The sequence below is a fragment of the Diadema setosum genome, chromosome 18, assembly GCF_964275005.1.
Source record: "Diadema setosum chromosome 18, eeDiaSeto1, whole genome shotgun sequence".
NCBI lineage: Eukaryota > Metazoa > Echinodermata > Echinoidea > Diadematoida > Diadematidae > Diadema > Diadema setosum.
This window is the reverse complement of record NC_092702.1, coordinates 30,813,118-30,829,845: the sequence shown is the minus strand read 5'-3', so window position 1 is coordinate 30,829,845 and position 16,728 is coordinate 30,813,118. Positions and strand designations below refer to the sequence as shown.

General features: G+C 40.9%; 1 protein-coding gene across 1 annotated transcript in view; it reads left to right on the top strand.

The window, feature by feature from the left end:
* The window catches only part of LOC140241444 (fibrocystin-L-like), a 65,613-nt gene that overhangs the window by 25,834 nt on the left and 23,051 nt on the right, over positions 1–16,728 (top strand). The window contains exons 19-39 of the mRNA XM_072321173.1: positions 288–454; positions 1,156–1,461; positions 2,418–2,572; positions 2,919–3,047; positions 3,719–3,827; positions 4,290–4,499; positions 5,046–5,242; positions 5,919–6,069; positions 6,372–6,558; positions 7,101–7,342; positions 7,791–7,979; positions 8,847–9,023; positions 9,775–10,094; positions 10,613–11,780; positions 12,357–12,500; positions 12,957–13,134; positions 13,604–13,754; positions 14,318–14,474; positions 14,833–15,042; positions 15,517–15,684; positions 16,242–16,442. Of these exons, the coding sequence (XP_072177274.1) occupies positions 288–454; positions 1,156–1,461; positions 2,418–2,572; positions 2,919–3,047; positions 3,719–3,827; positions 4,290–4,499; positions 5,046–5,242; positions 5,919–6,069; positions 6,372–6,558; positions 7,101–7,342; positions 7,791–7,979; positions 8,847–9,023; positions 9,775–10,094; positions 10,613–11,780; positions 12,357–12,500; positions 12,957–13,134; positions 13,604–13,754; positions 14,318–14,474; positions 14,833–15,042; positions 15,517–15,684; positions 16,242–16,442 (4,916 nt within the window). The remainder of the gene's footprint in view (positions 1–287; positions 455–1,155; positions 1,462–2,417; positions 2,573–2,918; positions 3,048–3,718; positions 3,828–4,289; positions 4,500–5,045; positions 5,243–5,918; positions 6,070–6,371; positions 6,559–7,100; positions 7,343–7,790; positions 7,980–8,846; positions 9,024–9,774; positions 10,095–10,612; positions 11,781–12,356; positions 12,501–12,956; positions 13,135–13,603; positions 13,755–14,317; positions 14,475–14,832; positions 15,043–15,516; positions 15,685–16,241; positions 16,443–16,728) is intronic.

Genomic DNA, 16,728 nt, shown 5'->3' with positions numbered 1-16,728 from the left:
GCCAAAATTCACTCATGATATCATGTTTTGAAACTCTCCAAAGCAATTAGTTTAAGTAAATGATATTCTTGGTACAAGTAAATAGATAAATCGGCACTACCATACATACTTTTGTAACACGCACAATGCTAATAACATGATGCGGTGAATACCCGGTGATTTTACTAATAGGTGCATACTGAGAGAGAGATGTACTATGGAAAAGAGTTCGAAGTGTCAAATTGAGAAAATAATGGTTACCTGGGACGTTCCGTCTGTTTTTTCTCCCCTCCCTCTCTCTTTTGTAGTTGGCAACATGTATGTGTCGACCTCTACGACCACTTCAAGCTCACGTGGATCAATAACGCCATTCTGTCGGGCACAGGCATCTCAGTTGAACGCATTCGCCTTTACCAGCTCAACAGTGACAACTTCTACATTGATAACATCCACATTGGCTCCCGAGAGGACTCATGTAAGTGTGATATCAGACATGATTGTGTTTGCAGTCTCTTTCCCTCTTTTCTACCTCATAGCAGGTAAAATCATGACTTAAATTCTCTCTCTCTACATAGGTAGGTACATACCTTGTGTATAAGGGAAAGGTGGCAGGGAACGTCCACAGACTAGCTATAAAGAAGACAAGTCCGCGACCTATCGACTTTCGTCAAGACTCGGGGTGCTAGATTCATAATGCTCATTGAATTCTTTATGCCCAGTCCCATTGAACACTCTATATGTAAATCGTAATCCATGCAGATCACTACGGAACTTTGTCACGAATGCACGTGTAAACCTGTTTGAATGTGCAAAAGGAGATGAACGAAGGCTACTTGTCACGCCATTGCATTTGTCTCATAGGCTTAGTATAAAGGTCTGCAATAGACGGACAAAATGAGATCAGCAACAATAATCTACAAATTCATGCCAACAAACTTGCAAGTGGCAAGGGAATGAATGTAACCATCAGCCTATGTAACATCTATTATGTTCATTTGTTCTTGTTATACTCTCAGTTAAAATAATAGCCTTTAAAATCGACTCACAAAGTGTGGTCAATAGCAACATAAATATCCAACAGCAGTGTCAATCATTCCTAGTGGTTCGTGAACATGACTTATATTCCAACTAGAAACATCATGAAATCATTTGAATGTTATTTCTTTTTTTGCTTAGATGATATGCGCATACCTGCGGTGAAGCCAAACGGTAATTTCATCTTGGACGTGCAGGTGGAAGCCGTGACTGCTGGTTTCTCTGTCGAATTCGAGCCCGCTCACTGCGGCTACGCCTTCCCGCTGATTGGCATCAGCGAGGCGGACATCAACGCGGGGTCCACCGAATCGGGAAGTGATGCGGTGGTTTTTAGCGGCGGGGACTGGGAAAGTGGAGCGAGCGCGATGGTGCAGTCAGTACAGAGGGCAACGCCCCCTGTCTTTGGTACCTTTTCTCTGGCCCAGGTGGGCGGCGGAGTCGTCAGAGGTTGGTGCTACTTGAATTTAATTTTGTAGATAGAAAATAGACTTTTTTCTCCTTTTTTTTTGTACATAAGATCAGATTCCGCATGTGCACGACACCTGATATTATACTCTACCAACAAAGAAGTCAACTGTCTTACTTATCTATCGATTGGAAAGATTTATAGGCTTATTGAATTTGCTGAATTCCGATAAACACAGAAAACCAGGCAGGATATTTCACAATTAAAGTGATCGTATAGTTTTGGTTGAGATCTAATTTCAGGTTTCTAACATTTTTTTGGTGAGATAATGAGAAACCTCTTATGAAATATGAAAGAGCATGTAATTGTATGAAGAATTCAACATTTATTTGATGAAAATTGGTTTTGAAATGGCTGAGATATCCAAAAAAGAGCGATTCTGATAAAGTGTGGGACCCACACTTTATTACGATTGCTTTGTTTTACTTTGTTTTTTGATGTTTCAGTCATTCCAAACCCGATTTTCATCACATAAACTCTGACTATATCATAAGTGTTTTCTTGGTATCTCGCAAAAAGTTAAAGTCCGATTTTCATCTCTACCAATACTGTACAATCCCTTTAATGGGTAGATAAAAGGAATAGCTCAATGGAAGACGTGTGATCACGGAACATTTCAACTTGAAACCCACTATATTTCAGTCAGAGGAGAAATCACATCATATACCAATGAGGCTCATACTTCACTGACATCAATTAAGGTCTCAATGTAGCGTCTGCACATATCATTTGAAAAATGAAATGATTAACTTTTGCTGCATCTCAACATTGAGTGCCTATGTCAAGACGAAATGAAATGATATATGGTTTCTACACAGCTTAAAGGCATTAAATAGATAATCTATGACATGAAAAGCTTGACAGCAGAGTACGAAATGACAAATATCTACAATACATGCTAACATAACCTCTGACCTCTGTTGCGCCCTCTCTACAGACATAAGTGGACAGGCGACTGCGGCACAAATGAAGGACATGCTAGAAACGTTCTTGGACACTGGAGATCTGGAAGTGACCCGTGAAGGCTCCTGTAAGGGATTCACCTGGAATATCAAATGGGTCGGCAAAGGAGGCAACCAGGGGGACCTTGTGGTAAGGAAATCCGCACTTAATAGCCCCCCCCCCCCCCCCCCCCAAAAAAAAAAAAAAAAAAAGCAACCCACAAAACAAAACAAAACAAAACAAAAACAAGAGCAAAAACAACAACAACAACAACCAACCATCCAACAAAAAACAAACCAAGTCTCATTTGCTGCAACATCAAATTAAATTATTTCAAGTCAAGCAAGATATACGTATGAAATCGTACACAGCATCTTTTTATGTAGAATGAAAGGGAAGATCTGAAATTAAACATTGATGCAAAGCGTTTACACAAAGCGAAGCAACGAAGTGATATTGACGAATTATAGCCTCTGTGTATATATTCATCGAACAGGTGGTGGAATCCAATTTATATAACAACGTCACTAACGTCACGATAGCAGTGGAGCAGTTGGCGGATGGAGGTGTGTTCCTGGACGAGATTACCGGAGAATTCTTGAGAACGGCTAACGATCAGCCGCAGGTAGGTTTCCGCCTTCCTTCAAATCCCAGTCTTCAGCTTTTCAGGATGTAAAAGGCAAACTTTTTTTTTAGTCGTTTCAAATCAAAAGCCCTTTTTACAACTCTGAAGGCATTTACGTTATTTACTGGAGCTGAACACAAAAGCAAAACGAAATCCCTTCAGAGAACTGTTTTTTTTTTTTGCATTCTGCGTCTCACAAATTGACGTAGTTTTCTTTCCAGCACTTGCCCTGAGAAGAAGATGGATGATATTTCATCCAAACTTCTTACCCTGAATTAATTTCTTGACTCAAAGCTAAAAAGGGATCCACAACAGTCTCTGAAGTTGACAGCCCGTTTGAATCAAGATGTCTTAGATGTATACAAGGATATCTAAAAAAAAAAAATGTTACGTACTTTTAAATATAACTGTTTCCATCAGCCTTGCAACTACTTAGTATGCAACAGTTTAACGCTTAAGATGTGTTGGTGATTCTCTTATGGAATTAATCTAGATACCAGCAAAGCTTTATGTTCTATCGAACCTTGAGAGAGGGTTAGATTTCACAAAATCACGACTCCATAGCTTGTAGCCAGCAGACTCGCAAGGGCTATAGAGAGAAGAAACCTCCGTGAAAATGAGTTTGAATTGATTGTCGGTGCCCATTGCTTCCCGTTTGTCTATGAAAACAGGTTGAAGTGATCGTCAATGGTATCCCGTCTTCTTGTCACACCGCCTCATGCTCATTTGAATATACACCAGAAGCCACGCCCAGTGTGACGTCAGTCACTCCCTCAAGAGGTATGACCTCGAAATTTTCAAACTTAATTAAATGAAGATACATTGCGGGTTTAGTACACTTGGTATCTATAATTATAAAACATTTCTCTGTTGGCTTGAACAAAACCGTACTGAGAAAAAGAACTCTGTAACACAGGAAATAGAGCAAACATAGACCAAAAAACAAATATGTATGTAAATATAAAAATCATGCCCTATTTGTTTTATAACGGTAACAAGACATCGTCTCGATGGTAAGAAATGAATTGATGGAGGTTTTGAAAGCTTAGCTGATCTGACTGACCGTGTTCCTTTTCGTGGAATTACAATGTTCAAATCCAACCAAATTTACGATTTGTTACAATTAAAGTGATATTGCCTCATAATTTTAGCATCCGTGGAATACATTTTTGTCACTAAATGACATAAAAAATGCAGCTGTAACTCCGGTTTACACTTAAAAATATCATCACTGTCTTGTAGGATCTGCTCACGATGGTACCAGCGTGGTCATACTCGGGAGCGGTTTCGGATCGTACAGCTCCCAGAACAATGTGACCATCGGCGGAGCCGATTGCATGGTGACATTCGGTAACGAGTCCCGGATCGAATGCGACGTAGGAGAGGCTCAAGGTGGAGTCTACAACATCTCGGTGGTCGTGGAAGGCAGAGGAACAGCGGTTCTTCCAGCAGGTGGGACCTTCCTGAAGGAAGACGAAAAATCATGATAATCATGATACCGTATCCTAATGTGTACATGTATGTTATCTTCAAAGTAGACATGAATTCCAAGGTCAATCTGTGTGTCAAGGGCCTGCATGTTTCACAGAGATTGAGCGTAAGTTGCGATCAATCGCAAATTGTGTTTCATAACTTTGCGATTGATCGCAAGTAACGCTCAATCTACTGAAAATTACGCTTGATTTTCTTTCTTGAAATCAAGCTTAAGTGTCTTTATGAAACAGGACTTAATGCTCTCGATATTGAACTTACGCTTGTTTCACCGAGTTACCCGTAATAAATCGAGCGTATCGCAAGATCAATCGCAACTCTTTTTTGGAAAAAAACACCAGGGTTTAACAGAGAGGGATGCAAGAATTATTCATTGATAGATGCATAAACTACCGGTTGGAATATACAATAAGATTTAGACTTAGTCATATTGTAACCCACTGCTTGTCCCTTACTGTATACCTGTAACATCGTCATCAAGTCTTGTTACTTGCACTTGCCTTTCAGGTGGTGCAGAGTTTGAGTACACGTTCAACGTGACAGGAGTCACACCCGACGAAGGCAGCGTAGCCGGCGGGACCGAGGTGGTGATATCGGGCTACGGTCTCGGTGGTTCCAGTGAGGTTGAGGTCAGCTTCGGTTCCTACGAGTGCCTCGTGATGTCCGCGAGTTACGATGAAGTAACTTGCAGAATTGTGCCACAGGTGGGTAAAATGCGAGTATTTTTGTCGTTATTGCAATGCAATTTATGTTGGAATTGTGACTAATATCATTAGTTATTTCCCCTCGAGGCTAGCCCTGTAACTGGTAACATTGTGTCAAAATGTATGTCCAAACTATAGAGAACATAAGACAGTACAGGGCTGAAATGATTGATACGGGCACATGCGTGGTGTTTGATTGCCACATCATATTGTCACTATGTAGGCCTATCTGAGGAAGATTATTACATAACTACTTTAGTTTTGGTCCAAAGGCATCGGTGGAATAATTCATTTCAGCAGAAATGATACCCTTCACAAACGTGGTCAATGAAAATTAGATCTTCGTGCAGTCGTATTCAAAGCGTGGGCAAATTATATATATATATATATATATATATATATATATATATATATATATATATATATATATATATATATATATACATATATATATATATATATATATATTTATTTTTTTTTATTTTTTATTTTTTTTGCATGAACGCCATCGTACTCTTGCACATTATAATCATGTATTGAGAAGTTACAGCAGAGAGTTTGGAAAAAATTTACAATGTATTTTTATAACGATTTAATGACTACGTTGACATACGCATGTACCTGTTTGCAGTAAAAGTCCTACGAAATAACATGATTATCACAATGTATTCCACAGACCTCATCTCGTCGCCGGCGATCCACCTTAACGGCCGATCTGTACATTGCCGTCAATGGCATAACAGTCACGGTGGCGGACATGTTCACCTTCAATTCCAGTCTGACACCAACCGTCACTGGCGTGGATCCCGAGTATAGCAGCGTGCTGGGTAAGACCATACGCCCCTCTTTCTCCGTTTTAACTGTACTGGGTCTAGCCATGCCTCTAAAATGTCTTAGAATCTCCTCCTCCTTGCCCAAAGCTTAAATGGATATCTGACAATGCTTAGGTGAGAACGCATATGGGCCAATGGAGATAGCAAGGCACTCTGGGGGAATAACGATCATATATTGCAAAAGTTATACCCTGGGTGGATATTGACACAAGTCTAAATGTTTACGAGAGTTCGTATCATGCAAAAATGGATGGTCACCTTTAATTTTGCTATATACTTCTCTTGACATCTTACAGGTGGAGGAAATATGACGATTACTGGATACGCGTTTGGTTCCAGTGGAGCCACGGTAACTCTTGGGGGCCAGTCGTGTGAAGTGCTCTCCCAGACATCGACATCTATCGTGTGTGAGATTCCTGCTGGACCACCGGGAGACTACGAGGTGGAAGTCAACATCGATGGTGTCGGCACTGCAGATACGAGGTACTTTGCACTCTGCTCTGTTCTAGGATCAATGAATATTACCATATCTTAATTAAAAGGAATGTGTTCTGAGCGCGCGGTGCATCTATCACTGCAAAGGAATTCATCCTTAACGCGTAAATTGGATATATCCCATGTTCCATATTTTACCATTCGATCAATCCGCTGTATAGATTAAGACATGTACATTACAATTAACAAGCATTGCACTCGTGTAGTTGATGATCTATAAGGAATGATTTGGTGATGACTTATATCTTCCATAACATACTTTTTACAAATAAATGTATGATATTAAAATGGTGATGATATTTATGTTAATTGTGTATAGTGTACATATCATTTTCATATGGGTCGGTAGAGTCTTATGTGACAAACAATATTTCAAAAAAATACAGTCAGATCAAGTTAGCACAGTCGCAATCAGGACGCCAACTATGGAGAGGTTGGTATTCTCTCAAATCTGTTCAATTCCGTGCCTTGATAACCATGTTGTTTGTGTTTCTCTTGGCTCCCTCTTACCATTTTTTTTTTAAAATTAGTTCTGTGGGATTCTTCAGCTACCTGTTAAAAGTGTCAGGGATATTCCCCGCCCGGGGCTCGCTCCAAGGTGGCACCACCCTCACCGTGACGGGTGCAGGGTTCGGTAGCGACTCAGGGAACATTTCTGTCACCGTCGGCGGCTACGACTGCGAGGTGACGGCCGTGGCAGACTCTGAGCTCACCTGTGTAACGTCGTCATCCAGCACCACTCATTTCGTAGACAACATGGGCCGCCACGCAAGTAAGGCTGTGTTGGCTCGTTATAATTATCCTCATCGTACATAATTGTCATAATGATCAAAACTACGATACATAGACTGTCAGGTTAATCCTTAAGATGGCTACATAATTCTTCTGGCCTGGTAATTTCACATCTAATTTCCCATGTAACGATAAGATTGAAGGGAGCATTCTTCCATGTTATGTCTGTATTTTTAAAAAGCACTTACGTCATTAACATTCTGTTTTATGTTAGTTCCAAAAGGTTTCTTATCTGAGTTTTGTTCAAATAAGTAGCAAGAATTGCAATAAAAAAGATCAAAATATGGAAAACATAACTACAAAATCAGAAGAACCAAGTTTATGAATGTGCTGTGAAAATGCATCATTTCAGGAAAAGGGAAATGCATTAATCAAGCTATCTCTCATATAGGGATGAGTTAATTTCTTATTTGCTTAAATTCCCCCAGCGTTCGGAAGGGGTTACAAATGGAACCCGCAGCACGTGACCGCTAGCGTAGGAGACTCCGTTACGTGGTCGTGGACTATCGACCCATACGTCAGCGGCATCGGCTATGCTGTGCAGCAGACCGAGGACGGAGACTCGGTGGCTTACGATGGGACCGGGTTCTACAGCGGTGGAAGATCAACATCGTCCGGTAGGCTGCAGAGTTCAGCTTAGGTCGTTTGCACCAAACATTACAACAATACACTGAGCACATACAATAAAGCAAGAATGTCCATGATGAAATTAAAATGCAGGATGTTTATAAATCATAAGTCTTACAATTTGAAATAGTGTGATGGTATGGATATGGGCAAAGACAATGCAACTGGTGGGGAAACAGCAAGAAAGAAGAAACATCCTCATGAATAGTTGTCCCATGTGCTATAAATTAACTTGCATACCTTTAATAGAATATACAAACGTTACAAGCAAGCTACATATGAATGATAGCAATACGAATAATATGCCTTTAATTAGCTATATGAATAGTTTTTCATGAGGAAATGTTTGTATTTCAGTTCAAAATTCACTGACGGTTTTCAACGCTTTGATTTCTCTAGATAGAATTCATGAGTACGGATCTTGCATAGTTGACTCATAAAGTATGAGGTGTGCATAAGAGATGATAATTTGCAGAATTTCACGTTTTATATTTAAGTCAATTCCCCCCAGGATTCGATATGGAATGGCTGTATGCAGTATGATTTAAAAAAAAAAAGTTTTCATTATGAATGAAAGAGGATGAAAACTGTCCATCACGTAATGACATTAAACTGTCTACTTCAAAGGGATTTGAGAATGTCTTTATACAGAGAAACAACGGAATTCAATAAACAATTGATATAAAATGCGGCTTCACCCCTAAGTCATTATAAAGAGGATGGAAACCTAGTGAGAAAGAACAGTGATATCACACAGTGGTTGTAATTTGAATAGTTGCTGCTATTAGTTATCTTCACGGAAAGTAACCAAAAACATATTATCGGGATATGTTTCTCTCATTGCTTCTTTTCTCCAGGTTCCTATACTTATAAGTTTGATGCCCCGGGGCTGTATTATTACTCCAGCGGACCTGTGAATAATGATGCTACACTCTACATGAAAGGCGTCATCGAAGTCCTGGCTGCTTCCTCAAGAGCACTGGAAGTAGACGTCAGCATGGCAGGCTACTCGGCCAATCACAACACTTCATCAGGTTCGAACTCCACAGAAACATATTGCACATTTGTTTTGGGAATGCGACGTTACACAAAGATTTATTTCTCAAAATACAAGAAATTATGTTACAGAATTAAACTCAAACTACTTGAATTATTTTCATATTTTGTTCTACAGTGTTACAATGTGGTTTATTTGTATGCAAAGTACTTTATATTTTCTACCAGAAATAAAAAAAAAAATCATTAGATTTTCACCAATTGTCAATTTCAAAAGCAAGCGAAGAAAGTAGATGAATACATGTGTGGTTCTATAGAAAACAAGTTTTACAATGTGGCTTATTTGTATGCAAAATACTTCATATTTTCTACCAGAAATAAAAAGAAATTATTAGATTTTCCCCAGATTTGTCAAATTTTGGAACAAGCGAAGGAAGTAAATTAATATATGTCTGAAAAAGAAAAAAACTAAAGGTTTTGTATCCAATATTAACTGGAATCGTATTCATATTATTTAGACTGTTTGTAGCTGCCTGTCAGATTGTATCATTTGTCTATATGTATCACATGTGACATTTATTTGTACCTGAATGCTAAGTGAATAATATTTCTTTGTGAAAAAAAAAGAACATCACCAGGTAGTCATCACTTCATAATATTTACCAAATATTTCCTGATACAACCACTTGGTGATTTTCATGAGTGATAGTAATCCGATTCTTTCACAGATCGCTAACAGAAATGTCACTTTTCAATGCATGGTTTCGCTTGTATTTCTAACCGATCCAGGGATGATGGAGCCAGATAGCAATGGTGGATGCTCTCCAGAAAATGAGACCATGGTGGGATGTTCCGCCACGGTACAGACCAGCTCTAGCAACTCGTCGGAAGACCGCTTCCTGTTCGCCTACCACGAGTGCATGACCCCAATCATCTCCAGCGTCTCCCCTCTGATCGGGGACAGCTCCGATACTATCGTGATCGAAGGATCGGGGTTCAGCGCAGACGGCTGCAACAACGGAGTGACTGTGGGGAGATACCCGTGTACAGTCTCTTCTTCCTCGGAGTCGAGAATCGAGTGCACTGTTGACACCCAGGACGAGATGGAGGTTTGTATCAAATCTTTTACTGGGTTAATACCAGAGGCACATTATTTCTTTTGAAAACAAAGCGGAGTAATTTGCCTCAGTTGCTGATATCCTTGAACAAATAGCAGGTATCATTTCTTCTTTTTTTCAATTGGTTTTAAGCCTATTACTGTGGTACCGAGGTAACTGCACGAAACCAGTGATCTGGTAAATTATTCAGACTCGCTATGGAGGGGAAAAATATCATCATTTATTTTCTAAGTTAACCATAAGAAGTTTAGAGACAGCTACTGGTTTTAATGTTGTTTAAGGTGTCCGTGTTTGCGTGTGCTGTCAAATTGCTATCCTGGCTAAACTGTGTCATTAAATCTCCGGCATTACTTTTAGATGATGATGGGAATAATGTGATAACGGAAGAAGAGATTTTGGTAGTAGTTTGTCTCCAATAACAACAATTATAGCACTAAGAACAAACATTGTGACAAATAATAGTGATGCTTGCATTGATCACGTTTGCCTTATCCGCATCTGCTTCACAGGTTGGCGTTTATCATGAAATCAACATCAACGTGGCTAATCGGGGAAACAATCTGCACGAGGTGGCCATACTGGCCAACAGGTCATTCGTCATGTTTCCACGCATTGACTCCGTCTCTGACGACGGAGGCTCCCTGCAGGGAGGTCTCACTCTTGAGCTGACAGGAGATGGGTTCGCGCCGGCGTCACCCTCCGGCATTGGTGTCTACGTTGGCTCCAGCGTTTGCAACATCCAATTCTACAACTACACTTACATCGCGTGCATCACACCATCGAGTTCATCATACTCGACAGCAGCTATTCGAGTACAGATTGACTCTTTGTGGGCCGTGTGGGCCACAGACAACACGTTTTGGTATCGGGAAGAAGAAACACCTGTGGTCATGACTTGGTCACCGGGGACGGTCACGGGAGCGAGCACAAGTATGACCTTCTCGGGGTCAAATTTGACTGACTCGTCCGACGATGTGACGATTTACGTCGGAGGGGAGAGGTGCTCAGTGACCTCCGCAAGTCTCTCCCAAATCGACTGCGATGTCGGTTTCGTCCCAGTGGGCACTCGCTTCGTTACCGTCAACATAGCCGGCAAGGGTTACGCCCAGTTCTTCTATGGCAACGATACGGTGGCAAGTCTTGCGGATATTTCCGACGTGACCCCTGCTGTGGGAAGCACAGAGGGTGGGCAGATGGTCAACATCACTGGGAATGGCTTTGTGGTCGGTTCGACGTCAGTAACCATCGACGGTGACGACTGCGACATCCAATCCATCAGCCTCTCCGAGATCTCCTGCATCACACCGGCCAACTCTGCCGGATCCTACGACTTAGTCGTCACCAGCGACGGAGAAACCTATCCGACTCAGAGCTACGTTTATTCGTCCTCCTCAACGCCAACCATCACTTCCGTCACCCCATCATCCGGCGAGACTGGTAACAGTATCACCATCTCTGGGTCGGCGTTTAGCAACGACACAGCGGATGTCAGCGTGACCATAGACGGTGTAGAGTGCACGGTTACCAGCGCTTCCACCAGTACGGTGCAGTGTAACGTGGGAGCACACTCGGCTGGTATCTTCGATGTTGAAATGTACGTTGACGGACTAGGAATCGGTGACTCAGACGAAACCTTCGAGTATGTGCTGACCGTTTCGTCAATATCTCCATCAGCAGGTACGAGTCTCTGACCAAATATTCTAATTTGCTCAGCATCATCGCATGCTAAAAGGAAAGGGATGGTACAGTTTGGGTTAATTGAGATATTGATTTTTTTTTTGATAATGAGAAACCTCTTACGAAATATGAAAGAATATATAATTCTAAGAGGATTTGAAAGTTTATTTCATGAAAATTGGTTTTGAAATGACAAATGACAAATGCAAAACAAACCGATTCTACTAAAAGATGGGACCCATCTTTTATTAGGATTGCTTTGTTCTACTTTCTTCTACTTTTCTATCTCAGCCATTTCAAAACCGAATTTTATCAAATAACTTTGAGTTTCTCCTAGAACTATATGCTCTTTAACATTTGATAAAGAGGTTTCTAAGTATCTTGCAAAAAGCTACAAGCTGAATCCTCACCTCAACCAATACTATACCATCCCTTTCAGATGGAAAAATATCATTGTGTTTTAATTCATACACTCTCAAATAACTGAAAATAATGAATATATAATAATGAACATAATGTGTGTAAATATCATCCTTGTATTTTAAAAGCAATGATCAAATTTGATTGAACTCACAGGAAGCTTTGGTGGTGGTCAGATGCTGCTAATCTCTGGCTCAGGCTTTGATGACATCACAACGACCGTTACCATCTGTGGCAATGTGTGCCCACTCTACCATGTTAATGAGACGGACCTGGAGTGTGATGTTCCCGGAAATTCAGGTTTGTTGATAAATTATGAATAGATTCGGTTGCAGGAAAATCACATTCTCGGATTTAAGGTGGTACAAAATATTGAATGATGGCATGAAAAAAAAATCCTTCATTATATATTTGATCAAATATGGTTGGAATTTATGAAGATTTGATTGTGCATTCAAAGTGTTTGTTGTGAATATAGGGCTTACCGTAAGAAGAAGGAAAGTTCTGTAAGTTGACTGCAAACATAAGTTAATCTGCTTATCAAAGTATTTCGACAACGAAAATAGTAATTTCAGATACAAATTAATATATTATCATACACAGTGCTTTGTGGCTATAATTTACATGTTACGTGGTGGCGGTATGGTGGCTTCATTTCCCCCTTTCATTTTGTCTTTGTTTTGTACGTGTATTGATGGATTGTCAATCTAACTCCTTTCACAATCTCACTCCCTTCCTTACGTAATATTCACATAGACTCGTCCAATACCCTCGATTGTGACGTCATTGTGAGAGTCGGAAGTGGGTCCGTGGTCAATGAGTCTAGTTCGTATACCTACCGACGCGACATGACCCCCGTCATCACATCGGTGTACCCGGCACGCGGAGGAACCGGAGGAGGCACCACTCTCACCATTATCGGATCCGATTTTCTGTGAGTAGCAGTTATCCGTCAACCTAGGATTATTCGCGAAGTTTCGTCACATTACTTCGTAGCTTTAGTCCTAATGACTGATGAGGATCTTTTGTCTTCTTTGATTGTGAGGATAATATTTGCTGTTCATTCTTAAAGCATTCGTGTTTGTTTCTGTCTGAATGTTAATGATAAAAAAAGCTGATTATACATAATTCATCAAAAAATAATCATATATGTTCTCTTATGAAAGGCTGAATAATATTAGTTGTGCACTTTGTGTGTGTGTGTGTGTGCCTATTGTGCCTTTGTTTTTTCGAATTCAAGTTGTCACTGCAACACTTCCGAGCTCTTTTGCACACATACAGGACTATCATCAACCCGGTGGAAGTACGCGAGAAGTAATAAAGTTGATTGTATTTACTCGCACCCAGTGGAGCATGATATGATTATAATTATAATTTGTTGTTGTGTTCCGTGTGTTACTCAGGGACTCTGATAATAATGTGACTATTGCCGGGACACCATGTAACGTCTTGAGTGAAAACAGCACCGTCATCGTCTGCCAGACGGGGGCCCACTCACCGTCGGAAAGGGCCAAAGTTCGGGTGCAAGTTGGGAGTGATGGTATCGCGACACAGGTTCGTATAGACGCGTGGTAACTTCCTATGTGGTGAATTAAATGTCTATGTTGTTGGTATCCTTGCTGATAAATGCAGTTACATGGTCCTTGACAATGCTGCGCGTACCACTGTGAAGTAACGTAGGCTTTCCTTCTTCATGTTCTATGCGGTTGAGTATGTTAACGAAAATGTTTTGCAATGCGAAAACACGACACGTCTACCTGTGTTAATGTTGCAGGAAATAAAGAACAATCTTCATACCTATTTTGACCTGAATTCTTATCCGCCGACAAAAGAGATATCAAAATATGTGTTAGTCAGCCCAACCTGACACTTTGCTGCAAATCTTGCAAAATTATCGCTTTCACTGTACCACTTCGTCTGAAACAGGCGTTTCAAAGTGAAGAGCAGTGACTTAAGTGAGTTAAACATTTAATCACTCAGAATTCTAGTCTGACACTCACGAACTCAATGCAAATGCTTAGCTTAGCCCAAAACATGAACTCAATATATATACTCAATAACCTGTGAGCAGTATTTCAAAAATTAAAAGCTATCATTCTTATTCTTCATGATTTCAGGACAACGCTGACTATTTCTACATCGACGTGTGGTCATCCATCTACACGTGGGGTGGCAATAATCCTCCTGTTGAGGGTGACTTTGTGATCGTTCCGGCCGGCCAGACCCTGCTCCTTGATGTCACCACACCCATCCTCAGCGTCCTGCTCATTCAAGGCAAGTGATGACAAACTGAAAACATCTACGAATTGTTCTCTCAGCACGCCATCATCAGAATGTGCAGACATCTAGTCAAATATAAGCGGTGCCACTTCAGGCAGAGACCTATAATGTCCAATTTTGTTGTTGTTGAAAACCCAATTGATTGCTTGTAAAGGTGAGGTTTAGTGAGTTTGTAATCTTGCACACAAATGAAATTAAGTGCTAAAAATGATAATGAATAGTAAAATATATAAAATAAATCTTTGTGATGTGAACTTTTCCTTCAATTATTGTAATGTGACAGTGAATTCCATTCATTGGATCTCCTTGCCGTAATGACCTATGCTGACCTTTGTGTGATTTGAAAATTCAGGCGGTGAAGTCATCTTCGACGAGGCGGACATTGAACTTCACGCGGAGTACGTGGTGGTCGTCGACGGAGGTCACTTCCAGATAGGTACCGAGGAGGAGCCATTCCAGCACGAAGCCAGCGTGGTCATGCACGGACACGTTCGGTCTATCGAGCTGCCCCTCTTCGGCGCAAAGACGTTCGCCGTCAGAAATGGAACAGTGGACATGCACGGTAAGGCTGAAAAGATTCGGGCAACATCACATTTAGGGTCCTCGTCTTCTGACAACTACAATAACTGGCGGTTGACATGGTAACAGCTGAATGGCAGCCCGTCAGCCTTAAGTCTGTCAGTCTTCACCCGATTACTGGAGTCAGTTAAACTGTGCGTGCCTGTTAACCTCTTGTTGGGTTGGGGTTAGGGCAGTACCAGTCGAGTGGGCCCAGAGGGGCACTGCTATGATCAGCTTTGAAATAATCTACCGTAGATTAAAAAAAAATGTCTCATGTTGTCTATATTGATGAGAGGGATAGTGTTATCGCCTGAACATTTACTTCTAGAACGTGCAATAGAGATGATTATTGATATTTGTTGCTTATAAATTTCACAGATTCGTCGAAATAGATCGTAGAGTGCAGATTGATTGATTTATATGAAGAGGGGCTTTGACTGATCAACAATATTGCAATCTTGACGTTGCCATGCAGGTATCCCAACACCCATCACCTGGACGTACCTGGCGGAGACGGTGAATGCAGGAGACACAGAGCTGACCTTAATGGATGCTGTCAACTGGAGAGTGGGAGACCACATCGTTCTGGCCTCGACTGGTACCCGGCACAAGCAGCGGCAGAACGAGGAGGTGGAAATCACAGGTAATACAATCATCAACCACGTCTTACATTCTTGTAATTTTTCTATCATAATCTTACATTTTTTCTTGTTCAATCATTATTGGCCTCTTCGCGTCTTATATCCCTTTCCAGCAAATATACTGTATATTGAACTGTTCATTAGCCTGGTATGACAGCAGTTGGGGTGTTACTCAGATAAGGTATCCATTGTTCAGAATGAGTATGGAGTTGATTTTGATCTTTGCAAGATACCATTTCCCGCTCTCACTTCACGGTGTTTTATCCTTCACTATAAAGATCAAAATGTTGAGGTTATAGGGTATTTCTCATCCTTACACGCAACATTGCTCACTACCTATTCTCTTTACCACTTAAACAGTTAAATACGATTCTTATTTGCTATTTGGATGTGTCCTAGAATACAACATGGTGTGATAGTAAAGTGTTACTGCATTCATGTATTATTTCAAAGCATAAGATAACGACTGGTAGTCGGCACTCATTTTGCGCAGTTGTTGATTATTCTTATGTATATCTTCACAGCATATTTTTCTTTCTCTTTTGTTAACGTCGTTCAGATGTGTCTAATGACAACATGACCATCAGCTTCACGCCTGCCGCCGAGTACGAGCACATCTCTATTTCTCAAGTCGTTGATGGCGTGCTTCTCGAGACGCGGGGAGAGGTTGGGCTGCTCACTCACAACGTCAAGATCCGTGGCTCCGTGCACGAGGACTGGGTTGAGGAAGTGGAAGCATGTCCCGACGAATTTGACACAAGTAATATATATTCAGTGGTTGCATGAGTGTGACTTGCCATTTAGGACCTATTGTGGCTCAGTGGATAAGAGTTATCAGTCATAAGGTCCGAGGTTCAAGTCACGCCTCTGACAGGATCCTTGCATTTTCCTTTGGAAGGGATTTACAGTGGCCAGTCCCGTGATTTCTGGTTTACAAGTACAATTGCTTCCTTGGTCACATTGTAAAACAAATTCGTAGGTGAATGGAATTGGATTTAATTGATGGTCAGTGATGCCTTTATACACGATTAACTTTTTCAGCAACA